The 18555-nt window shown below is 39.5% G+C and overlaps 2 protein-coding genes and 1 long non-coding RNA gene across 5 annotated transcripts in view; all 3 read left to right on the top strand.

The window, feature by feature from the left end:
• The window catches only part of LOC140363153 (uncharacterized), a 43056-nt gene extending 39765 nt beyond the window's left edge, over nt 1-3291 (top strand). The window contains exons 2-3 of one of the 2 annotated variants that reach the window (XR_011927135.1): nt 1111-1170; nt 2239-3291. This is a non-coding gene — a long non-coding RNA (uncharacterized lncRNA). Of the gene's footprint in view, nt 1-1110; nt 1171-1748; nt 1770-2238 lie in introns of those variants that run through there. The other variant, XR_011927134.1, reaches the window with a different exon arrangement.
• An 867-nt stretch (nt 3292-4158) lies between these two features.
• LOC140363149 (keratin, type I cytoskeletal 18-like) lies at nt 4159-10954 on the top strand. Of its 2 annotated transcripts, XM_072449515.1 has the most exons (9): nt 4159-4462; nt 5076-5288; nt 7278-7360; nt 7882-8038; nt 8788-8952; nt 9034-9159; nt 9543-9763; nt 10264-10297; nt 10832-10954. In XM_072449515.1, the coding sequence occupies exons 1-8, from the start codon at nt 4235-4237 to the stop codon at nt 10286-10288; spliced, it is 1218 nt and encodes a 405-aa protein (XP_072305616.1). In that variant the 5' UTR covers nt 4159-4234; the 3' UTR covers nt 10289-10297; nt 10832-10954. The 2 variants fall into 2 exon arrangements, with proteins under 2 accessions (XP_072305616.1, XP_072305614.1); XM_072449513.1 differs by lacking the exon at nt 10264-10297.
• A 968-nt stretch (nt 10955-11922) lies between these two features.
• On the top strand, nt 11923-15136 carry LOC140363150 (keratin, type I cytoskeletal 18-like). Its single transcript, XM_072449516.1, has 7 exons — nt 11923-12330; nt 12854-12936; nt 13018-13174; nt 13548-13712; nt 13786-13911; nt 14189-14409; nt 14962-15136. The coding sequence occupies exons 1-7, from the start codon at nt 11929-11931 to the stop codon at nt 15089-15091; spliced, it is 1284 nt and encodes a 427-aa protein (XP_072305617.1). The 5' UTR covers nt 11923-11928; the 3' UTR covers nt 15092-15136.
• The last annotated feature ends 3419 nt before the right edge of the window (nt 15137-18555 follow it).

The raw sequence follows: 18555 nt of genomic DNA, 5'->3' as shown, positions 1-18555 counted from the left end.
AGCGAATTGAACAGAGTAATGTTAATCCCAAGTTTATTAGTAGAGCTTTGCACTGGGCTCATTCTAAGGTTTTTCAGTATTATTGGCAGGTATAAAGGACATTTTTCAGCAGAGACTCTGTCATCGCTTTGACAACAATTTTGAAAAACGTGAAAACACAAAACCGCACTAATATTAGCTTAGCTTGTTTACAATGTCAAGTTTTCTATCCGAGAGAAATCAGTGTTGAAAGATTTTGTCTGTCAAAGAAAGGCTTAGGTCAGAGTAGTGCTATTTGGTCTTCTACTTTATAATATACGTTTAAGCTGCATGTTTATTTTGTGATAAGGACCTAAGCAGTTTGCAGGTGCTTAACAGTGCATTTGTCTTATCTTACTGCAATGTAAAGAGAAATGAGCAAATTCACAATGCCATTTCTCATATTTTCAGAGCATATTAACGTTTAAACAATAAATGCAATAAACACCATCTTGAAAATGTCGGAATAAAAGTATGTCTAGCATTTAGTTTTAGTAGAACTGTTTCTGTGAAGTACTGAGTGTTCTCCCTCGCAGAGATTAAATTGCTGTGGTGATTTGAAACAAGATCTTTGTAATAAAAGTGATGGAGATCAGGGAGTCGCTGACAAAGATTCTTGAAACTGGGCCATCACCTCTAAAGGAAGACTAAGCCATCCCACCAACAGTATTACCAACACAGTATTTCAAGTTTAGAAGTGTGTTAATGTACTCCAAGGAGAAGTAAACACAGAATGCTAGATTGATTGACTAAGTTGTCGCCATAATTCAAATTTCACGATTTTCATGGTTTCATGATCTGCTTGTCTCCATTTTAATTTATTAGCAATAAAAAGTATAAAGTAAATAAATTCAAGATACTATTTGTGTTTCATGCTATACTGTGGAACATTCAAGGCAAATAGACAGCATTTCCATGGAGATAAACAGGCGGCAAACCCACTGTGATAAAAGAAATACTGTGTCATTATTTACTTCTGAAAGTCTTTCTTCAGAGGTTATTTTGATTGTTTTACAAGTTGTACTGTTTTTGTGAAAGCAGTAGGATGATATTGCTTTTCATTTTATATTTACATATTTGTTTTTCTCTCAGATCACATAGCCTGCCTTGGACCATGAGGTCACTATCACAATACTCCGTCCACTTTGCCAGGTAAGACATTTCCAAACCACTTTCATAACCCACTCTCAGAGCTTATCAACTATGTGGCAACTCATGACCACAAGACCTTCAGTTCTATTTCAAACCTGTTTTAGAAACTTTATAAACAAGACATTCTTTGGACCACAATGAAGTAAAGATAAATACATAAATGAAGTTAACTTTGAGTAGTTGTTACATTACAAAGTGTTTATAAAGTGACCGGACATGCACTTTTTTTTACTCAATTTGTGTTTTGTGTAAGAAATAACGATGGTCTAGAAATCACCAATAACTTCTTAATAATCTTTTAAATGGAATTCCCAACCAGTTAATATAGTTTAGCTAAAGTGTTGCAGACTGAACTAAGCATATCCACATCTGCTTCTGATTTGGGAGTATATTGGTCCACAACCGGTCAACAGTGGCATTACCATTCCCCAGTAAAGACCCATATGTTCCAAACCTGTCTGCCATATTGGGTAGAACCTGTTTGAAATGTAACACGCTGTGTCCAGCTGTGGATCCACTTATGTGTAGTGAGCTGGCTCTTAAAGCATAAAATTATCTTTTTATACTCCTGTTTGCAGATGGATTAGAGAAACAGGATCTTTCCAATAACCTGTGGCTAGAGTGTTTAAGGTGGTTTTTTTAACAAAGCTAATGGTGAGCTGGTAATGGTTTGGACTTTTGTTTTACATTCTGTCTCTCCAACAAACACACAAAAAACATCTTTAATTGTGATACAATTTTACAGAAAATACTTGACTAAAATACATTTTAGCTTGTCATGATAGAAACTATATTGTTTAATCCCTTTCTATGTAAATAAATATCCTCTAAACCAAAGAGATACTTTGTTTTGTTACACGTGATTGACTTTAAATTCTCACCCTCATTCTGTTTTCTCTTTTATATGGGGGTATTTTTTCACGCTCTCCTTAGTCACTATCTTTGGACTATTACTTAGAACAAGCAAGAGCCAACTTGCACATTTGAATTGGCTTTGGCTCTTGAATACCCTCAGATAGTGCAGGACACAAAAGCTTAATGTTTAATTTATTTTTATCATCTTTCCAGAAAGTGCTATCCCGGCTGACTGACAGTACCAGAAAAAAATGCGGGTTGTTTGGATTAATCTGGAGCACTTGATTCTTTTAATATCCTGTTGGCGGTTCCTTCCTGAACAACAAACACGGAAACCTGGAGGATGACTGCGGACAGGAGGAAAACTGTCAGCATGGAGGTTTACCTTGACACAAATATGACACACTAAACAGGTCAGAAATGTTGTCATTGTTATCCTAGCCCATTGCAAGTTAGATTACAAGTTGGAACAGAACAGTTTAATGATTAGATCAAACTAATAAACAGTCTGAAAATAAAACAATCAGATAAGAAAGAGACAAGCAAATGGATATGTCATGTATGTCATGGATTGTTGGTTCACACTTATTATGTCGCAAATGTTATTGTCAAGAAAAATATGACCTGCTTTATTGAACACACCCACCAATCACTACACTGAAATAATGTTTTCAAAATTGCACAGCAAGTACTTTTAAATGTTTACTGTGGAATGTCCTAATCTACAGGAGGCCTTTGAGACTGTTATTGTTGCCTGTACCTACAGTTTTGCCACTGATTGTTCCTTTGTTTGGCCGGATCCTCTGTGGGACGGGCCCATCGCACACTCATCCGGCAGCGCACCAGACCAGATAACACAACACTCTCCACATCTGGTGCCAGGCCATTCCACTCATGTTTATGTCTGTAATTATCATTCTCACACATGAACGACCCCAACAACCTTTTGCACTACGTTTCTGCTGTAGCAGACATGTGATTAGCTCGTAAATGTAATTGGATGGTATAAAATGTACAAAGCATATTTTGCATCATAATTTGTATTAGACATGGTCTCATCAGTGACTGGCTCATGGGGATTACAGAGTGTCATTGAAAGGGTGATCTAAGCAGACCCAAGTGAGACAGCTCCAATACTGTGAGTGATTCAATCATCAGAGCGTGACATAGTGGATGTCTCAATCACATTGTGACAGAGGGGTGATAAGTGCTGTGGTCAATTGTTTGTTTTCTCATCTTTATAATCTGTTCCTGAATGTAGAGTCTGAGTGTCAAGCTGTGGCACTGGTTATTACTCAAGTGCTCTGATTGTTCAATATTACAGCTAATACTGTATTATCTTGTCAGGAGCAGTGGTAAGTGCAGGATTTACAGATCCTTATGGAGATCTTCTAGTCTTCTTGTCCATGTGGCTCAAAGAGGTTATCATATACATTTTTATTTGAATGTTGTCTTGTTATCAAACAACAAACAAACCTTTTATTTGCTAAACTGTTCTGTGTTTTTTTTATTTTTTTTGAAGGGTGGATAAACTCGAGCTCATGTTTAACTAGAGCAGGAGTAAATGCTTTCTGCAATGGTATAGTTTTGAGGATGTGAAGACATATTTTTTATATAGCCTATTAAAAACAAGGTTTTATGCAATAACTTAAAGGGGACATATGTAAAATATACTTTTATGAGAATTTATCTTATAACTGTGTAACTCCATCATTATTAGCTCACTCAAAGCTGTATTCCATTTGATTCATGCATTGTAGTATTGTCCTGCATCTATCGATATTATAACCATAATCAATTGCGTGTACTTAGTAGACGTAGGTATATGTCAAAATCAAACACCTTTTTTAAAGTCTACAAGGTACCAAAGTTATATTTTATTTGAAATTAGAGTGAAGTAATACACTTTTGAATTCCGTAAAGAAAAGGGGAGAATCAAAGCAGTAACAGTCAGCAGATTTAAACTTTAATAAAGGACTAATCTCAAAAATCTCCTGTCCAATTACTTTTAGACTACAAAGCCCTCAGTGAGAGCATGCTGCGGTTTAAGCCGGTGGAAAAGGGGGCGGAGATTCAGGGGGAGGGGCCAGGGCCGGGGCGGTCCTGGGGCCCACGGTTTATATAGTTTAGTGGTTCACCGGCTGCTCCTGCCTTGTGTCTCTGAGCTCCTGTCCCTGCCTGTGCCTCTGTGCTCTCAGCCTCTCTGACCATGAAGACTTCCAGACAGACCACGTACTCCATGCACTCCTCCAGCGGCAGCAGCACCCGACCAGGGGGCATCTCCATGTCCCGCGCCTCGGGCCCAGTCTATAGAGCCTCCAGCATCCATGGAGGAGCCGGAGGGTCCCGCATCAGTGTCAGCTCTGCCAACACTCTTAGGTCCTCCATGGGCTCTGGGGTCGGATCTGGGATGGGGGGCTTCTCCAGCAGTATCCAGGTGAGAGGAGATTTTCTAATGCTTCCATGTATAATACTAGTAAAAACATTTTATTGAGAAGAATGTATAAAGTGCCACTCTTTCTACTGCAACTACTTTTACTACTCACTCTGCTATTTCTAGAATCATTATGCTAATTATATTTCTAGTTATACATCATACAAACATGATGTAACTTTAATACACAAATGGATGTACTTCTTGGGATCTTCTTGGGGAAAAGAACATGACCGTATTTATGTTTAATACTTATTAGACATGACTCAATTAAATTAAATCATAACTTATGTTGTTGATTTGCCATAATATCTATCAACATACACAGTCAGTGCTGGAATAGTAACTTCCACAGTGATGCCACTAATGTTTTAGCGGCAGCCATTGTTTCACTGTTGCCTAGCATTGTAGATGAACAGCCAATGGTATGCCACCTGTGTTACTTAATTATTGGTCTAAGCATCCAGTATGACGGAACTCTTTTACAATTTCAACCCATAATTTTATAAACAGCATCCAACACATTTTCACTGTTCTGAAGACTAACATTATAAACTTACTCACCATAGGATAAATAAACAAATATTTTCTACAATAAGCCTATTTGTACCCCCAGATGAGCGGTAACAGCGCCGACATCATGGGCAACGAGAAGTTTGCCATGCAGAACTTGAACGACCGTCTGGCCAACTATCTGGAAACGGTGCGTAGCCTGGAGCAGGCCAATCAGAAGCTGGAGATCAAGATCAAGGAGGCCATGGCCAATAGTGGACCGGACTTCAGAGACTACAGCAAATACCAGGTCACTCTGGACGACCTGAGGAAGAAGGTGAGGGGGGCCGTGTTGGGTACTCAGATATACAAATGTAATGTACTACTTTTGTCCAGTACTTTTTGGAGCATTAAAACATACAGTAAAGTACATTTAGCTACAATATTTTCTGTGGGCAAACACTTCTCTTTACGCACATGAAACTAAACAAATTTACTCAAAACATTAAAAATAAAGACTTTCACGTGTGTCCTTGGGCTACACACATCAATGCAACACTGAAACCAAACGACATTCAGACAATGGAAAAACACACACTTGTACTACCAGTAAAAAATACCCCAAATACATCATAAAACGTAAAATGAATGGTTTCAACAAAAGTAAAATCCCTTTTTTTTTCTTCCACTTAACAAAATAAACTGTGTATACTTACCCTTACAATTATTTTCCAACCATATAATTATAACCATGTGATTAAATGTTAGCATAGCAGCTTGAGTTAATGATTGACTGTTAAAATAACAGAGGGTCCTGCTGGGTCCTGGTATGGTGCCCACACAATACCGCTGTCTGGGCATTGACAGACACAGAGGGCAGGAGCCGGAAACACTATGAAGCAGGAATGTCCACTCTCAGATAAACAGGGAAAAACAAGGGCCAGAAAAGGGTCAAACAACAGATATACATCACATCTGTAACAGGCCTTTTCCGCTTCCTCCACAGAAACAAACACAGAGGGCTGTGCAATTAAATACTAAAGCTGCTACTATGAGGCTCACTGCGGAGTACAGAACATATGGGAGGCATTAAGAACCGATTTGAACAAAAATGTGGAATATGCTATTGCTCACTTCCATAGAACTACAGTATATACAGCCCAATATATACTGTACTGTACTGAGTAATTCAAGAAAGTCCTACAAATGTGTTTTGTTCAAACTTCACTTACTTTGTCAGTGTTGGACTTTAGGGACAACTTTCCCAGAGGAACATTCCAGTTTGGTTAATCTGTTCAACCGCTTAGAAAATGTCTGCTCTGGCAAGTGGAAAATAAATTACTCATTCCCTCAAAGAAATTATATTTTCTTTAGGAAGGAGCATCACTAATGGAAAGGCCAAATTTCCCCCAAATACAACTAAAAGGAAAAACTGATACACACATTTTAAATAGAATCTCATGAAAGTTAAACTAATTAAACGAAAAAATGTGTTCCAATAAATGTATGGGGCATTGCAGGAACATCAACAAAACTAAAGTAACATAACACTATATATGCTAGTCAAAATCATGGACTCTTTTTGAGGGCATAAGGGCTGTGTAAACACGCAGGAGGCCAAAGGTGCACTCATTCGTCACTCAGCTCAAATTCAAACGGTTTCCCTCTCTTGAAATTCTCATGGGAAAATACACAAACCTTGGCCTCTCAAACTCCCAGACCAGTCCAGAGTGCAGAGTCAGCCATCCACGCCGATGCACCCACAGGGCCACGCAGGCTCCTCCACAGCTCCATACAGATGCCCCCTCATCCTGGTCAGACGTTACCTGGCAGTTTGTGATTGGACAGTGGACTTTGTCACCTGGTTCTGGCTCTAATTCCTTATCTTCTCGAATGCAAATACTCATCAGTTTCTGTAGAAGGCTAACCGAATGCGTTTTCTAAATTATATTACAGTAAAATAGTAATCCATTGGGCGTGATATTAGAAAAGGTTTCAAAGGTAGTCATCTGGACATTTGGAAATTACATTTTGCTGAAATGCATCAGTGTATCCAGATGGCTTTGAAACCTTTCCTACATGGACCATGGATGAATGACTACATTTCTTGGGCGTGATACATCCCAACAGTATATTATCTCTGACTTTATAATGTTCTGGACCCTTGAAAACTACACAGATCCCTTATATACAAATATGTATATAAGGGATGGTTACTTCCAGGGCCCATACAGATGACTATTTACTCTCACGTTTACAATGGGACCATTAGATTTACTGTTTGAGCTTCTCGTTGAACAGCTGTCTTTGTTTGCTCAACCTTTAGGTTTTTGATGCCACCACTGACAATGCTCGTCTGATTTTAAATATCGACAACGCCCGATTGGCTGCAGATGACTTCAGAGTGAAGTAAGTCCCTCCCTGTGTCGCCCATAGAACGTAAACATATAGCGCTGACAGATTTTGGCACACACCCTGGATAATGTGTGCGGGTGGGCGCACAGTGTCATCATCATAAAGCCATTTGACTATAGCATCACCTTGAGCTCTGTCTGACTGAGGAGAGATTGGGTGGAACAGACAGGGATATTAAGTATTGGTGATTAGGGAATTACAGCTGAGCATTTGTGTGAGGACAAGTAGGAAACACCCAAAAGTGGTAAAAAATATACATTTGCTATTTGTTATGTGGATCAGTGTTTCCAAGTAATGTAACTTAAAACCCATATAACCATTCACGTTAGATCTTTTAGCACAGTGTAGTTTAGGCTAGTTTAATATTGTAGGTTCTGAAGCGAAGGCTTTACTACATTTTATGCAAATGATCTGATCCATTTTATTTGATATTGGTAAATGTCGATAACTCTTGGGTGTAGAACGTCTTAAGAAATGATTGTATTATTTCTCATGCTCATTTTCTCATAATGCAGATATGAGTCCGAGCTGGCGATCCGTCAGTCAGTGGAGGCAGACATCGTAGGTCTGAGGAAGGTGATTGATGACACAAACATGACCCGAATGAACCTGGAAAGTGAGATCGAGGGACTGAAGGAAGAGCTGATCCATCTCAAGAAGAACCATGAGAACGTAAGCACATAACACAATCTTTTGCAGGTCCACCAGTAGCCTTTGGTCATTGACGTCACTGTTGACTCTCAAAATTAGTGTCAAATTAACTGTTGACATGTTTAGGACAAACTGTGCCCCAAGCATTGAACAACAACAAAACAACCTAAAGGCTAAGCAAACAGCCACACCTGTATTCAGACAACAAAATATTTCCAAACAAACTACTCCCATATATTTGACATGGAAAAGCTAGAGATACAAAGATGAGGATGTTTCACCATTTAAACTATCTTGATGTGAATTCAGCGGTTAGGCTCATCGTAAAAGGAATTTCCATCAGAGTTTGGCAAGAGTGAATTGCCACAATATGCAGTGGCCAAAGCCAAAAGAAAACCATTTGTTTACTGAAGGAAATAGAAAACTGAAAGCTAGGAACCAAAGGCACCTTCTGTGTTATTATATCTAACTGTAACCTGGAGGTAAATGGTAAGGTCACCAAAGGTATTCTGGAAAATATGTTTCTGTCATTTAAAAGAGGCAAACTCTTAGATTGTGAGTACAATGGGTGTCCTTGATTCATAATATTCAAGAGGTCAGTCTTATTTTAACAGTAGCAATAAATTAACTTGGTTTATAAAAGTATAACACAACAAGTAATTGTTTACTCAATCATAGAAATAAAGATTTCATATATCACTGGATAATTTAATGCTATTGAAAAGTATTTTTCATGCCCGACATCTCTATCAATGTCTTTGTACTTATAGGAGGTGAGAGAGCTGCGTCAACAGATTGCCCAATCAGGTGTCCACGTTGATGTTGACGCCCCCAAAGGTCAAGACCTGTCCCATATCATGACAGAGATCAGAGCCAAGTATGAGCAGATGGCAAAGAAGAACCAAGATGAACTCAAAGCATGGCACGAGTCTCAGGTAAGTTCCACCGTCACTACTTTGTATGGATGTAAAATGATAACAAACCAGCTGAGTTGATGACATGGACATTGTTTTCAGATAACAGAGGTGCAGAGCGAGGTGATGCAGAACACAGAGGCCCTGAAGGGCGCACAAACCGAAGTGAACGACCTCCGCAGACAGATACAGACGCTGGAAATTGAGCTGGAGTCACAGAAGAGCCTGGTGAGGACTGTGGACACGCTTCATTTAACACAAACCTTCTCTCACATACTCAGCACTCTAACTACAGCTCACTGCACTGTTGACAGAACCTTTAACACTCCAATAACCTGTTGCTATGGAGCTGTCCACACCGTAGTCGATTTACTTTTAACCAGCTGGTTTACGCTTTACAGCACTCACAGGAAGCCCCATCCATTTTTGCTCAAATAATGAAAAGAATCACAACTGTAAATGTTAGAGACGATCAAGACTTGTTGCACTTCTATTCTTAAAGTACCTCCTTCAAGGCAGTTTAAAAAAAGAAGACTTCATTAAAGGCATTTTGTTATCCCAGAGTATTGAAGACAATATTGCTGATATATTCAAACTTTTTCCACATACAGAAAGCGTCTCTGGGCGGCACGCTGCGGGATACAGAGATGCGCTACAACATGGAGATCGAGGCGCTGAACACCATCCTCTTGGGGCTTGAGGCGGAGCTCACCCAGCTGAAGAACAACATCCAGGTGCAGACACAGGACTACGAGGCTCTGCTCAACACCAAGATGAAGCTGGAGGCAGAGATTGCAACCTACAGGCGGCTGCTGGACGGGGAGGACTTCAGGTGATGAGACCACCGTCGTTGTCAGACTGTATTATCTATTCTATCACTATCTTCCGTACATGTCCAACTTGTTCCAACCTGGCTAAACTGTCCAAAACGTCTCCCTAATAACTCCTGCTCTATTCTTAAAGGTCCCATATTATGCATTTTTAAGACTTTTATCTTCACTTATCATTGGTAATTAACATTAGATTGTCGGCAGTGTGTAAATGGAAAGCTATTAGCGAGATAAGCTTTGTAAGAAGGCCATTTGCGTGGTGAAATTAGGTGTAGGAGTATGAACTTTTTGTAATAGTGCACCATCTCGGGACATCATCTGGTGGAATTTAACTTTTTGAACTTTAAAGAAGAAAGCCTATTTATACAGGTTTATTAAACAAAACACAGCTTAGTGTCTTGAGGGGGAAATGACAGCTTAAAGCCACAGCATAAAAAGTAGATTCAGCATAATATGGGCCCTTTAAGGAGAACTTCATCTTCTGCCTCCTGTCTTTTCCCAGTTCAATGGAAGGAAAAGTACAGTGAATCTAAAAAGTAAGTAGAAATCGTATTATTTTCAACCAAATTAACCAAGTTTATAATTGCCACTATTTTAATTGAAAACACAAGAGTGATTTTTGAATCAGACAAAACTATACATTTGCATAAAGAGCTTAAAGAGCCCCTGTTACATGAATGATGAGGGTTTGTGCCAGAATGTTGGGCAAACAACTGTTTCTCACTGATTGTTTTTGTTAAATGGGGCCAAGTCCTATACATAAGTTATTTAATCAAAGACCGGCCATATCAACCATGATTTTTTTCAAATTAAATTTGTAATATCCTTTCTTCCCAGTTTCTCTCAATAATCATATTTAATACAATATTCAATGAAAAACAGCAACAACTTTGTTAAAAGGTTTGTCGGAAAATGTGGCTTCTTGGTTTATATCAAATGGAAATAAGAAAGAATGGTTTAGTCAAGTTATTTAGAGACCTAATAATTAGTTTACATAACTCTTCTTCTGTCCAAGAATATAATTATATAGCCAATGTTTTGCTAATACCGCTTTATGGTTTCCTCTTTAGCCTTCAAGACGCCCTGCAAGAGAAGACAGTGAAGACTAAAGTGATGACGGTGACACAGACCCTGGTGGACGGGAAAGTGGTCTCCTCCAGCACAGAGACCAAGAACCTCTAAACGCCCCGCCCCACACTCCCTGAACGCAACACTAATTACATTTGGCCTTTTTTTTTTTTTGCAGAAAACCTAGTCATCTTTTATTTATTTCATTTCCATCATGTCAATCATGTATTTATGTGTTGACGGTATGTTTTCAAAATTTGAGATTTGGGAAATTGAGCAGAAAATATGTCAGAAATGTTAAAGAATCAAATTGTAAACAACAATTTTTCATATTTTTTTGTTTTCTGTCCATTCAGTTCAGTCTATGTTCATGTCTGGTGTCATTAAAGTCAACTTTCTGTACTATACTTCCATATAGTTCCATTTTCTTATTTGATTTATTTTACAGATTTCAATGCCATGAGGTTAAGGTTAATGGTTGCCAGCTCAGTCTTAGAAACCACACTCTTTCCAGCCACACTCCTTCCAATATGACAAGAAAACTACCGTGGTTATTCTTGTTGAGGATCACTAGCCAAGCTCATATAACAAGCAAAGTATTAGATGTGTATATATAAACAGAGATATTTCTACCATAAACCACACACTTCCAGTTATAATATTCAATAAACATGAATCAACTTTCCTCTTGTAATCCAACAAAAGAAAAGTTAAGTCCTTATCAGTCATTCAGAAGGACGGGTAAAGAATATCATAAATTCTTGACGCAGTATACTGTAGACCTAAAGTCAAATTTCCATGCACTCAAAGATAGCTTATCAGCTCGAAAATACTCGACACCTCCAGTCCCACACATTTAGGTCCCATTTTTACTGCACGGCATTGACTTGCTTTTGAAATCACGGCTAGTAAAGATAAGTTCGTTAAACAGTTTTATTACTATACAATAGGGCGTTATGGCGTCACACCCTTCTCTGTTCCGGGGCAAAGTCAAGGTTATCATGCTAAAGGTTGACATCAACTGAGGCCATGGTGCAGCAGCAGAGGTATATAAACCTCCAGAGCTCTGCCGGCTCTTTCACTGTTTCGCTCCTCCACCATGGACTCCCTCATGCAACGCCAAATCTCCGCTTCTTACTCCTCCGCTGTCCCTGGGAGGAGAAGTAACTACGCCCACAGTGTGAGTGGAGGCGCAGGAGGCCATGGAACCAAGATCTCCACCGTCACCTATGGAAGCCGCTTTGGTAGTGGTATGACCGGGGGCAGCTTCGACTACCATGGCTCTGGATCCGATACTACGGCCCTGGCCATTGGTAATGAGAAGGTTGCCATGCAGAACCTGAACGACAGGCTGGCCAGCTACCTGGAGCAAGTGAGGAACCTGGAGAAGGCCAACAGCACGCTGGAGATCAAGATCCGTGAGGTGATAGAGAAGAGAGGCCCGCTGGAGGGAAGAGACTACGCCAAATACCACGTCATCATCGCAGAGCTCAGGGCCAAGGTTAGTGCCATACAACAGCAATGTCACAAAGAAGCTACTGAAAAACAATCACCTGTTTGTGTGTAGAAATCTAACAATGCTACTTTATAAAGAGCATAAAATATATGCTTACATTCATTGAATTTGAAGAAATAAAATAAAAAAGGTCAAATACCAGGTCCAACTCTGCCATAATATATTCACCTTTCATAATGTTGTTTTAAGAATGTCCAACTTGTTCAATTAACTCATTGGCAAGACATTAATCAGTATGAGTCAGAATTATAGAGACACATAAGAAATAGATTTTTAATCATGCATTCTTGTCTATTAAAGTTTGGCCACATAAAGTTTATAAACTAATTATTCAGACCTTTTTTATTCTGACTTCAAAATGTCAGACCATTAAGGTTTTGAAATGTTTATTGCTTGGAATCCTTATCTTTGACCGATAATGTTGAACTAGAGCAGTCTTGTGTTTTATGATAAGACCCATTTAGAAACCATTTTTTTTGCTAAAGCTAAATATAAACCTCCTGTACAGATCATAGACAGGATCAAGGGCAATGCTCACTTGGCCATCTCTCTGGACAACACTCGCCTGGCTTCAGACGACTTCAGAGTCAAGTGAGTCTCACTTTCATATCACTATAGTCATTACACTAATAGTTCAGATAAAACAACCTAATCTCTGTGTGTCATGTTCAGGATGGAGTATGAGCTGGCCATGCGCCAAACAGTGGACGCTGATGTGGCCCGCCTCAGGAAGCTCCTGGACGACACCAATGTCATCCGCCTGCACCTGGAGGGAGACATCGAGTCTCTGAAGGAGGAGCTCATCACCCTCAAGAAGAACCACGAAGACGTAAGACAAGACTTATAACACTCAAATATCTTATTATGATTGTGGACTGGCAACGAGGCCAGCAAAGATTGTGTTGTTAGCATTAAGTGTAGATAGCACTGGACACTGGCTAAAAGCTACATCATTGTACACTGTGCAGCTAAAACTGCCATTACTAACAAAAGCCTATAGGAAAAAGCCTTAATATTGAATCCACCGTACATTCCATCAGTGTAGTTTGTCTTCTGTAATGCAGTTTTATATTTTCTTTTGGTAACAGGGAGTGATTAGATTATCTTGAAATTAAATTGCTATTTGTTCCTTCAGTATATAACAGGATACCCTGAATGACCTGTTCAGGAAATCCCTCCCTGACCATTTTCTGTGTGCACAGGATGTAGCAGAGCTGAGGGCACAGGTCATGCACGGGAGCGTGCACGTAGATGTGGATGCTCCTAAAGGACAGGACATGGCTCGAGTCATGGAGGAAATGAGGGCCAATTACGAGAGGATAGCCCTGAAGAACCAGCAGGAGCTAAAGGCATGGCACGAATCTCAGGTATGTCATACATACGAATATTTATAAATGATTCTACTTTATGAACCTAATATGGAATATGTTTGTGCTGTAGATCACAGAAGTCCAGGTTCAGGTAACAGAGAACACCACATCTTTGAAGGAAGCCACCACAGTGCTGAGTGAAACCAGGAGGAGATACCAGGCGCTGGACATTGACCTGCAGTCTGCTCTCAGCCTGGTATGAAAGCAACGTTACTTATTGATCAACTATTACTTATTCTACTTCTGAGGTCACCACCGAAAGTCCTGTGAATTTCATGCTTCATTTGTCAGAGCCTTTTTGACCTGCTACAATTTAGGTTAATGGGGCAAATACGGATGCAAATTGTTTTCTTGCATGGCAATTTTGATAAACTAAATAATTGCAAGTTTCTACTAATATCTGACAAAAGCTGGGTAGTATATTTTTCGCATAAGCAGGCATCAATTAACCAATGGCAACTGTCCTGTTACAGAAAGCATCCCTGGAGGGCACCCTGAGGGACATCGATGGACGTTACAACATGGAGATGGAAAGGTACAACAACATCATCCTGAGACTGCAGGAGGAGCTGAGTCAGATACGCATTGATATCCAGCACAACTCCAGTGACTACGAGCAGCTCCTCAACATCAAAATCAAACTGGAGGCCGAGATCGCAGAGTACAGACGGCTGCTGGACGGGGGAGATCTCAGGTGAGGGCCACAAACACGCCGCATTTACGATACCACAATTTGCCAGATTATACCTGCCACAATCGACAACTCTTCGGACAGGGGCAGTAGATGTTAGCCCCTGTCAGCCGTTTGTGCAAATTAGCCAACATTCAAATGAGCTTATTCAAATGTGATAGGGAAAACAAGTCCAGAAAGCCAGACAACTCATGGCGAGGCTTTGTGGTCTTGGACAGAGCGTGCAACATCAGAGTTTTTCTTAATCTATTGAGATCACGGAGTGTCCTTTAGGCTTTAAGTATATGCAATTGTCCGATTAGATCATGACACACTGATCTTTATTCTAGATACTAAATAATGCCAGTGCACTTAATTATCCTTGAGATGAAATGTAGAAGATAGGAGCAATATCAAATGTGCATGAACCATTAAGGGTAAAAAAAACTATAATGTTTTAAGTTTAAGAAGCTATCCTCAATGCTCAGGACTGCCTCTCTCAATGTATTATGATTCATGTAGGATTTATTACTTCAAACTATTAAACTTTTCTCTTTCTGCTGCTTTTTGTTCCAGGCTTGAGGATGCCTCTGACCCGAAGAAGGTGCAACAGACCAAAGTGGTGACGGTCACTCAGACTCTGGTGGATGGAAAAGTGGTGTCAGAGAGCAAAGACGTCAAATCCAGCGAAAAAGTAGTCGACTAAACCATTGCTTAACTACTTTTTTGTTTGAAATAAAAAGTGAAACAGGCTTGTAGCTTGTGACTGCATTCTTACCCCCAAAGTGGTCTGTTTGCCGCTTGGCACAGGTCCAAGGTGCTCCCCCTTCCACCCACACACTACAGGCAGGGCAGGAAATTCCTCCGGCTTCCGAGAAATGCACATTGTGACCCTCAATGGCTCTTTAAATCAGAATTCTGACTCCCCGTTCTCAAGGAAGAGCAAATTAACCAGGTCGCCTCGGAGCAGAGTATTCACAACATTTACTGTAAACCAGATATGTAGATGAGAAGATACAATACAGTACATTATAATGGCATATGTCAACAATGGTATATTTATAGATACAATATAGATCAACCTCTGAATATTATTCTTTGTCAATAAAGTCACTATTGATTATAAGACTTTTAAAAAAAAACAGTGAACTTTTTCTTCATCATTTGCTGATTTGGTTCAAAAAGCCTAATAAAAGGAGCTAAATTCCGTTATAGAAATGATCTACATTAAAGGCTACCAAATTCAGGAACGGTTAGATTTAGTATAAAGACCAGACAGAAATGTGGAAGTTCATTGAAAATTCTGTCTGCCATCAAAATACCAAGTGTGTTTTACAATCTTTCTCAGAAGGTCGTTTCTCACACTATTCACCCACTTTATGAGTGACATTTTGGTCCACAATTTTATAGTTCTGTTCCACGCAGCCTTGTCTGTAAATGTCCATAGTTACAAATGTCAATAATAGATGACACAAGTACATGGGGATTTTACTGCTGTCGGGAACGATTGCTCAATTGTCACATTTGTCACATCAGCCTGCAGTTAATCATGAAACCAACCAACCATCCATCATTTTGATTACAAATAGAAATCATTGCACATGTCATGACTTTATAGAGGTCATCATTCTCACTTGACATTCACACCTAATGAACCACCAACACAGTGATAAAATAAGCTATTTAAAGGTTATTTATTTAAAACCTATTTACTTGCACATGTATTGTTCCCTGTAGTAAACTCATGTCACAAACTTGCAGAACCCAACCAAACATAATCCTGTTTCTGTTCTCTCTATCGTTCGTTAGTGCCTGGCTTGACTCATTGATAGTTAGTCGTTTGTTGTTTCGTGTCCAGGCCTTGGTGAAGCCTGTAGATTAGACGGACGGAGGATGAAGGACAAAGAGGAGATCTAAGCCGCATACCTGCCATTCCTCAGGCCGCGAGCCCAAGGGGAGACACTTTGATACGGCGCTGCTGAGTCGCTGCTGCCGGACACACAATGGATCAGAAGCAGGAGGGTTTCTGCAAATGTAACCGCAATATCACTCACACAGGCAGATCAACTGGTTCAAATTCCCCTGTAACTAAACTAATTCAAGAAGAAGACGACAGTGCCTGGATGAGTCACTTGAAAGTGCTGGTGATGTACAGCTGCAAAAATGGATTTTCGTTTGAGGACAATAACAATGTTACACCGTGTGACTTTCTGGAGGTGGAAAGTTAAGGAAATAGAAACCATACTTTTTCATGTAGCTAGATCAATTTTAAGGTTACTGTGGAATATCAAAGCTAAAGGAACAACATTCTATGGAAACAAGCACGAGGAGGTTCCGCCAGGTCATGTACGAGTCAGGTTTGTGGAAATGCAAGCCAGCACACAGTTAGGACACACGTTTTTATATGTTTTAAATTTAGTGCAATAAAAATGTAAAATAAATCAACATGCTTTTGTTCTTGTCTTGTTGGGTAAAAGCGTTACACAATCCGTATTGATTCTGTTTTTTGGCTCTCCAGTCGTGTTCTGTATTGTGTTTTGTATAATAGATCATACATAATACATTTTTCACCATTTAATTCCCCAAATAAGATAATATAACCTTTTTTTGTCCCACAATTGGGTAATTCCAGTGCCACAACACAGATTAGCCAGAGAAAAACAGATTAGGTAAGATTAGATAAGTATAATAATACAAGCAGATAACTTCGAAATAACTTAATAATTACATATTACATACTCTTATTTACAGCTGTTATATGGATAGAAAATATTATCATATGGAGTTTTAACTTTTACATGTGTTTTTATTTTATTTCATTTTCTACCATAGCTGCTTAACCTCTATTGTGCATGTAAACTGTTGATATTTGCATTTTTGATAGGTAATTTACTACCATGACTATATGTCTGTATATTGGACCTCCCTCACTAAACTTTTGCTTCATGAAAAGTGTTATGCTGCTTGTGAATCCTGTATTGTGAATGAACACCTACTGATTGTAAGAGAGAATTCTGGCCTGCTTTGCCTCTTTATCCTCTCTTATCCTTGTTCAAGGGACTGTGTGGATTATAGCATGTTTTTCCCCATTTTTAACAAAGGAAGACTAAGGTTTTTTGTTTTTTTCTTTCCTGGCGCTAAATCCTTTCACTCCTGTAATCTGGTGTGGTGTAACAACATAAGAATCCAGTGCCACCCAGGATGAGTCTACCCTGTGCTTGGGTGTCTGCCACTAACCTCTACAATCAGGCCGCAATTTTACAGAATGTCAGCTTTTTTTCACTGTGTTGAAAACATACTTACATTCCATGTGTTGCAGGGAGTTTGCGTCATGCGGCGTGTGGATGTCCAAGTCTCATCTGGAAGGATTACAAATAGATTGAGACTGTATTTGAAGGAAAACAAGAAAAAGTTCACAACTCATTAAGGAGACATTATTGTGAAAGATTGAGTATGAGGGAGGGTCAGAGGTCAGGACAATGACTTTTCTGGTAAAGGGGTAAAATGTCTGATAAGGCGTAAGTTATCCATCACTCCCCAGGCTCACTCACACACACACACACACACACGTTTTACACAATTCTAACCTCAACCATAGTTATTTGCCCAAAATTAAACTAAACTCATATCTTATCTTCATACTGTGCTGTTGGTGTAATTAGTTGGTTGGTTGGTTAGTTAGTTAGTTAGTTAGCTAGCTAGTTAGTTAGCTAGTTAGTTAGCTAGTTAGTTGTTTGTTTGTTTGTTTGTTTGATTGTTTGTTTGTTTGTTTGTTTGTTTGTTTGTTATATCACCCACATACATCAAACACCAGACAGCACAACAGTCAGAGTGACACATACAAATACGCCTGATGTAATAAGGATTTACATCGTATTTTGTCCCCATGATGTGACTGTGTGTGTACTAATATTAGTCCCCACAATGTAATAAATACCTACTCACCCACACATACATATTTATACACAGACAGATGTGGAGGAGAGGCCCTCTCATCTACTGGGTGTGTCCGGCCCAGGCTCGGAGCGGGGCGTTCTCCTGTGGGACAGACTGAGGGGGGAGAAAGAGCGCTGGAGCATGAGCACAGGGGTGTGGGAGAGAGGGTGGAAAAGTGAGTATAGTTTTACAAGTGGAGTGAAAGAACCTCAAGCTCAGTTTAGTCCAAAATGG

Source organism: Eucyclogobius newberryi, unplaced genomic scaffold (assembly GCF_026437365.1).
Source record: "Eucyclogobius newberryi isolate DKJ021-1_F unplaced genomic scaffold, fEucNew1.0.hap1 SCAF_17, whole genome shotgun sequence".
NCBI lineage: Eukaryota > Metazoa > Chordata > Actinopteri > Gobiiformes > Gobiidae > Eucyclogobius > Eucyclogobius newberryi.
Note: the sequence above shows the minus strand (reverse complement) of the source record. Positions and strands in the feature narration are given on the sequence as shown.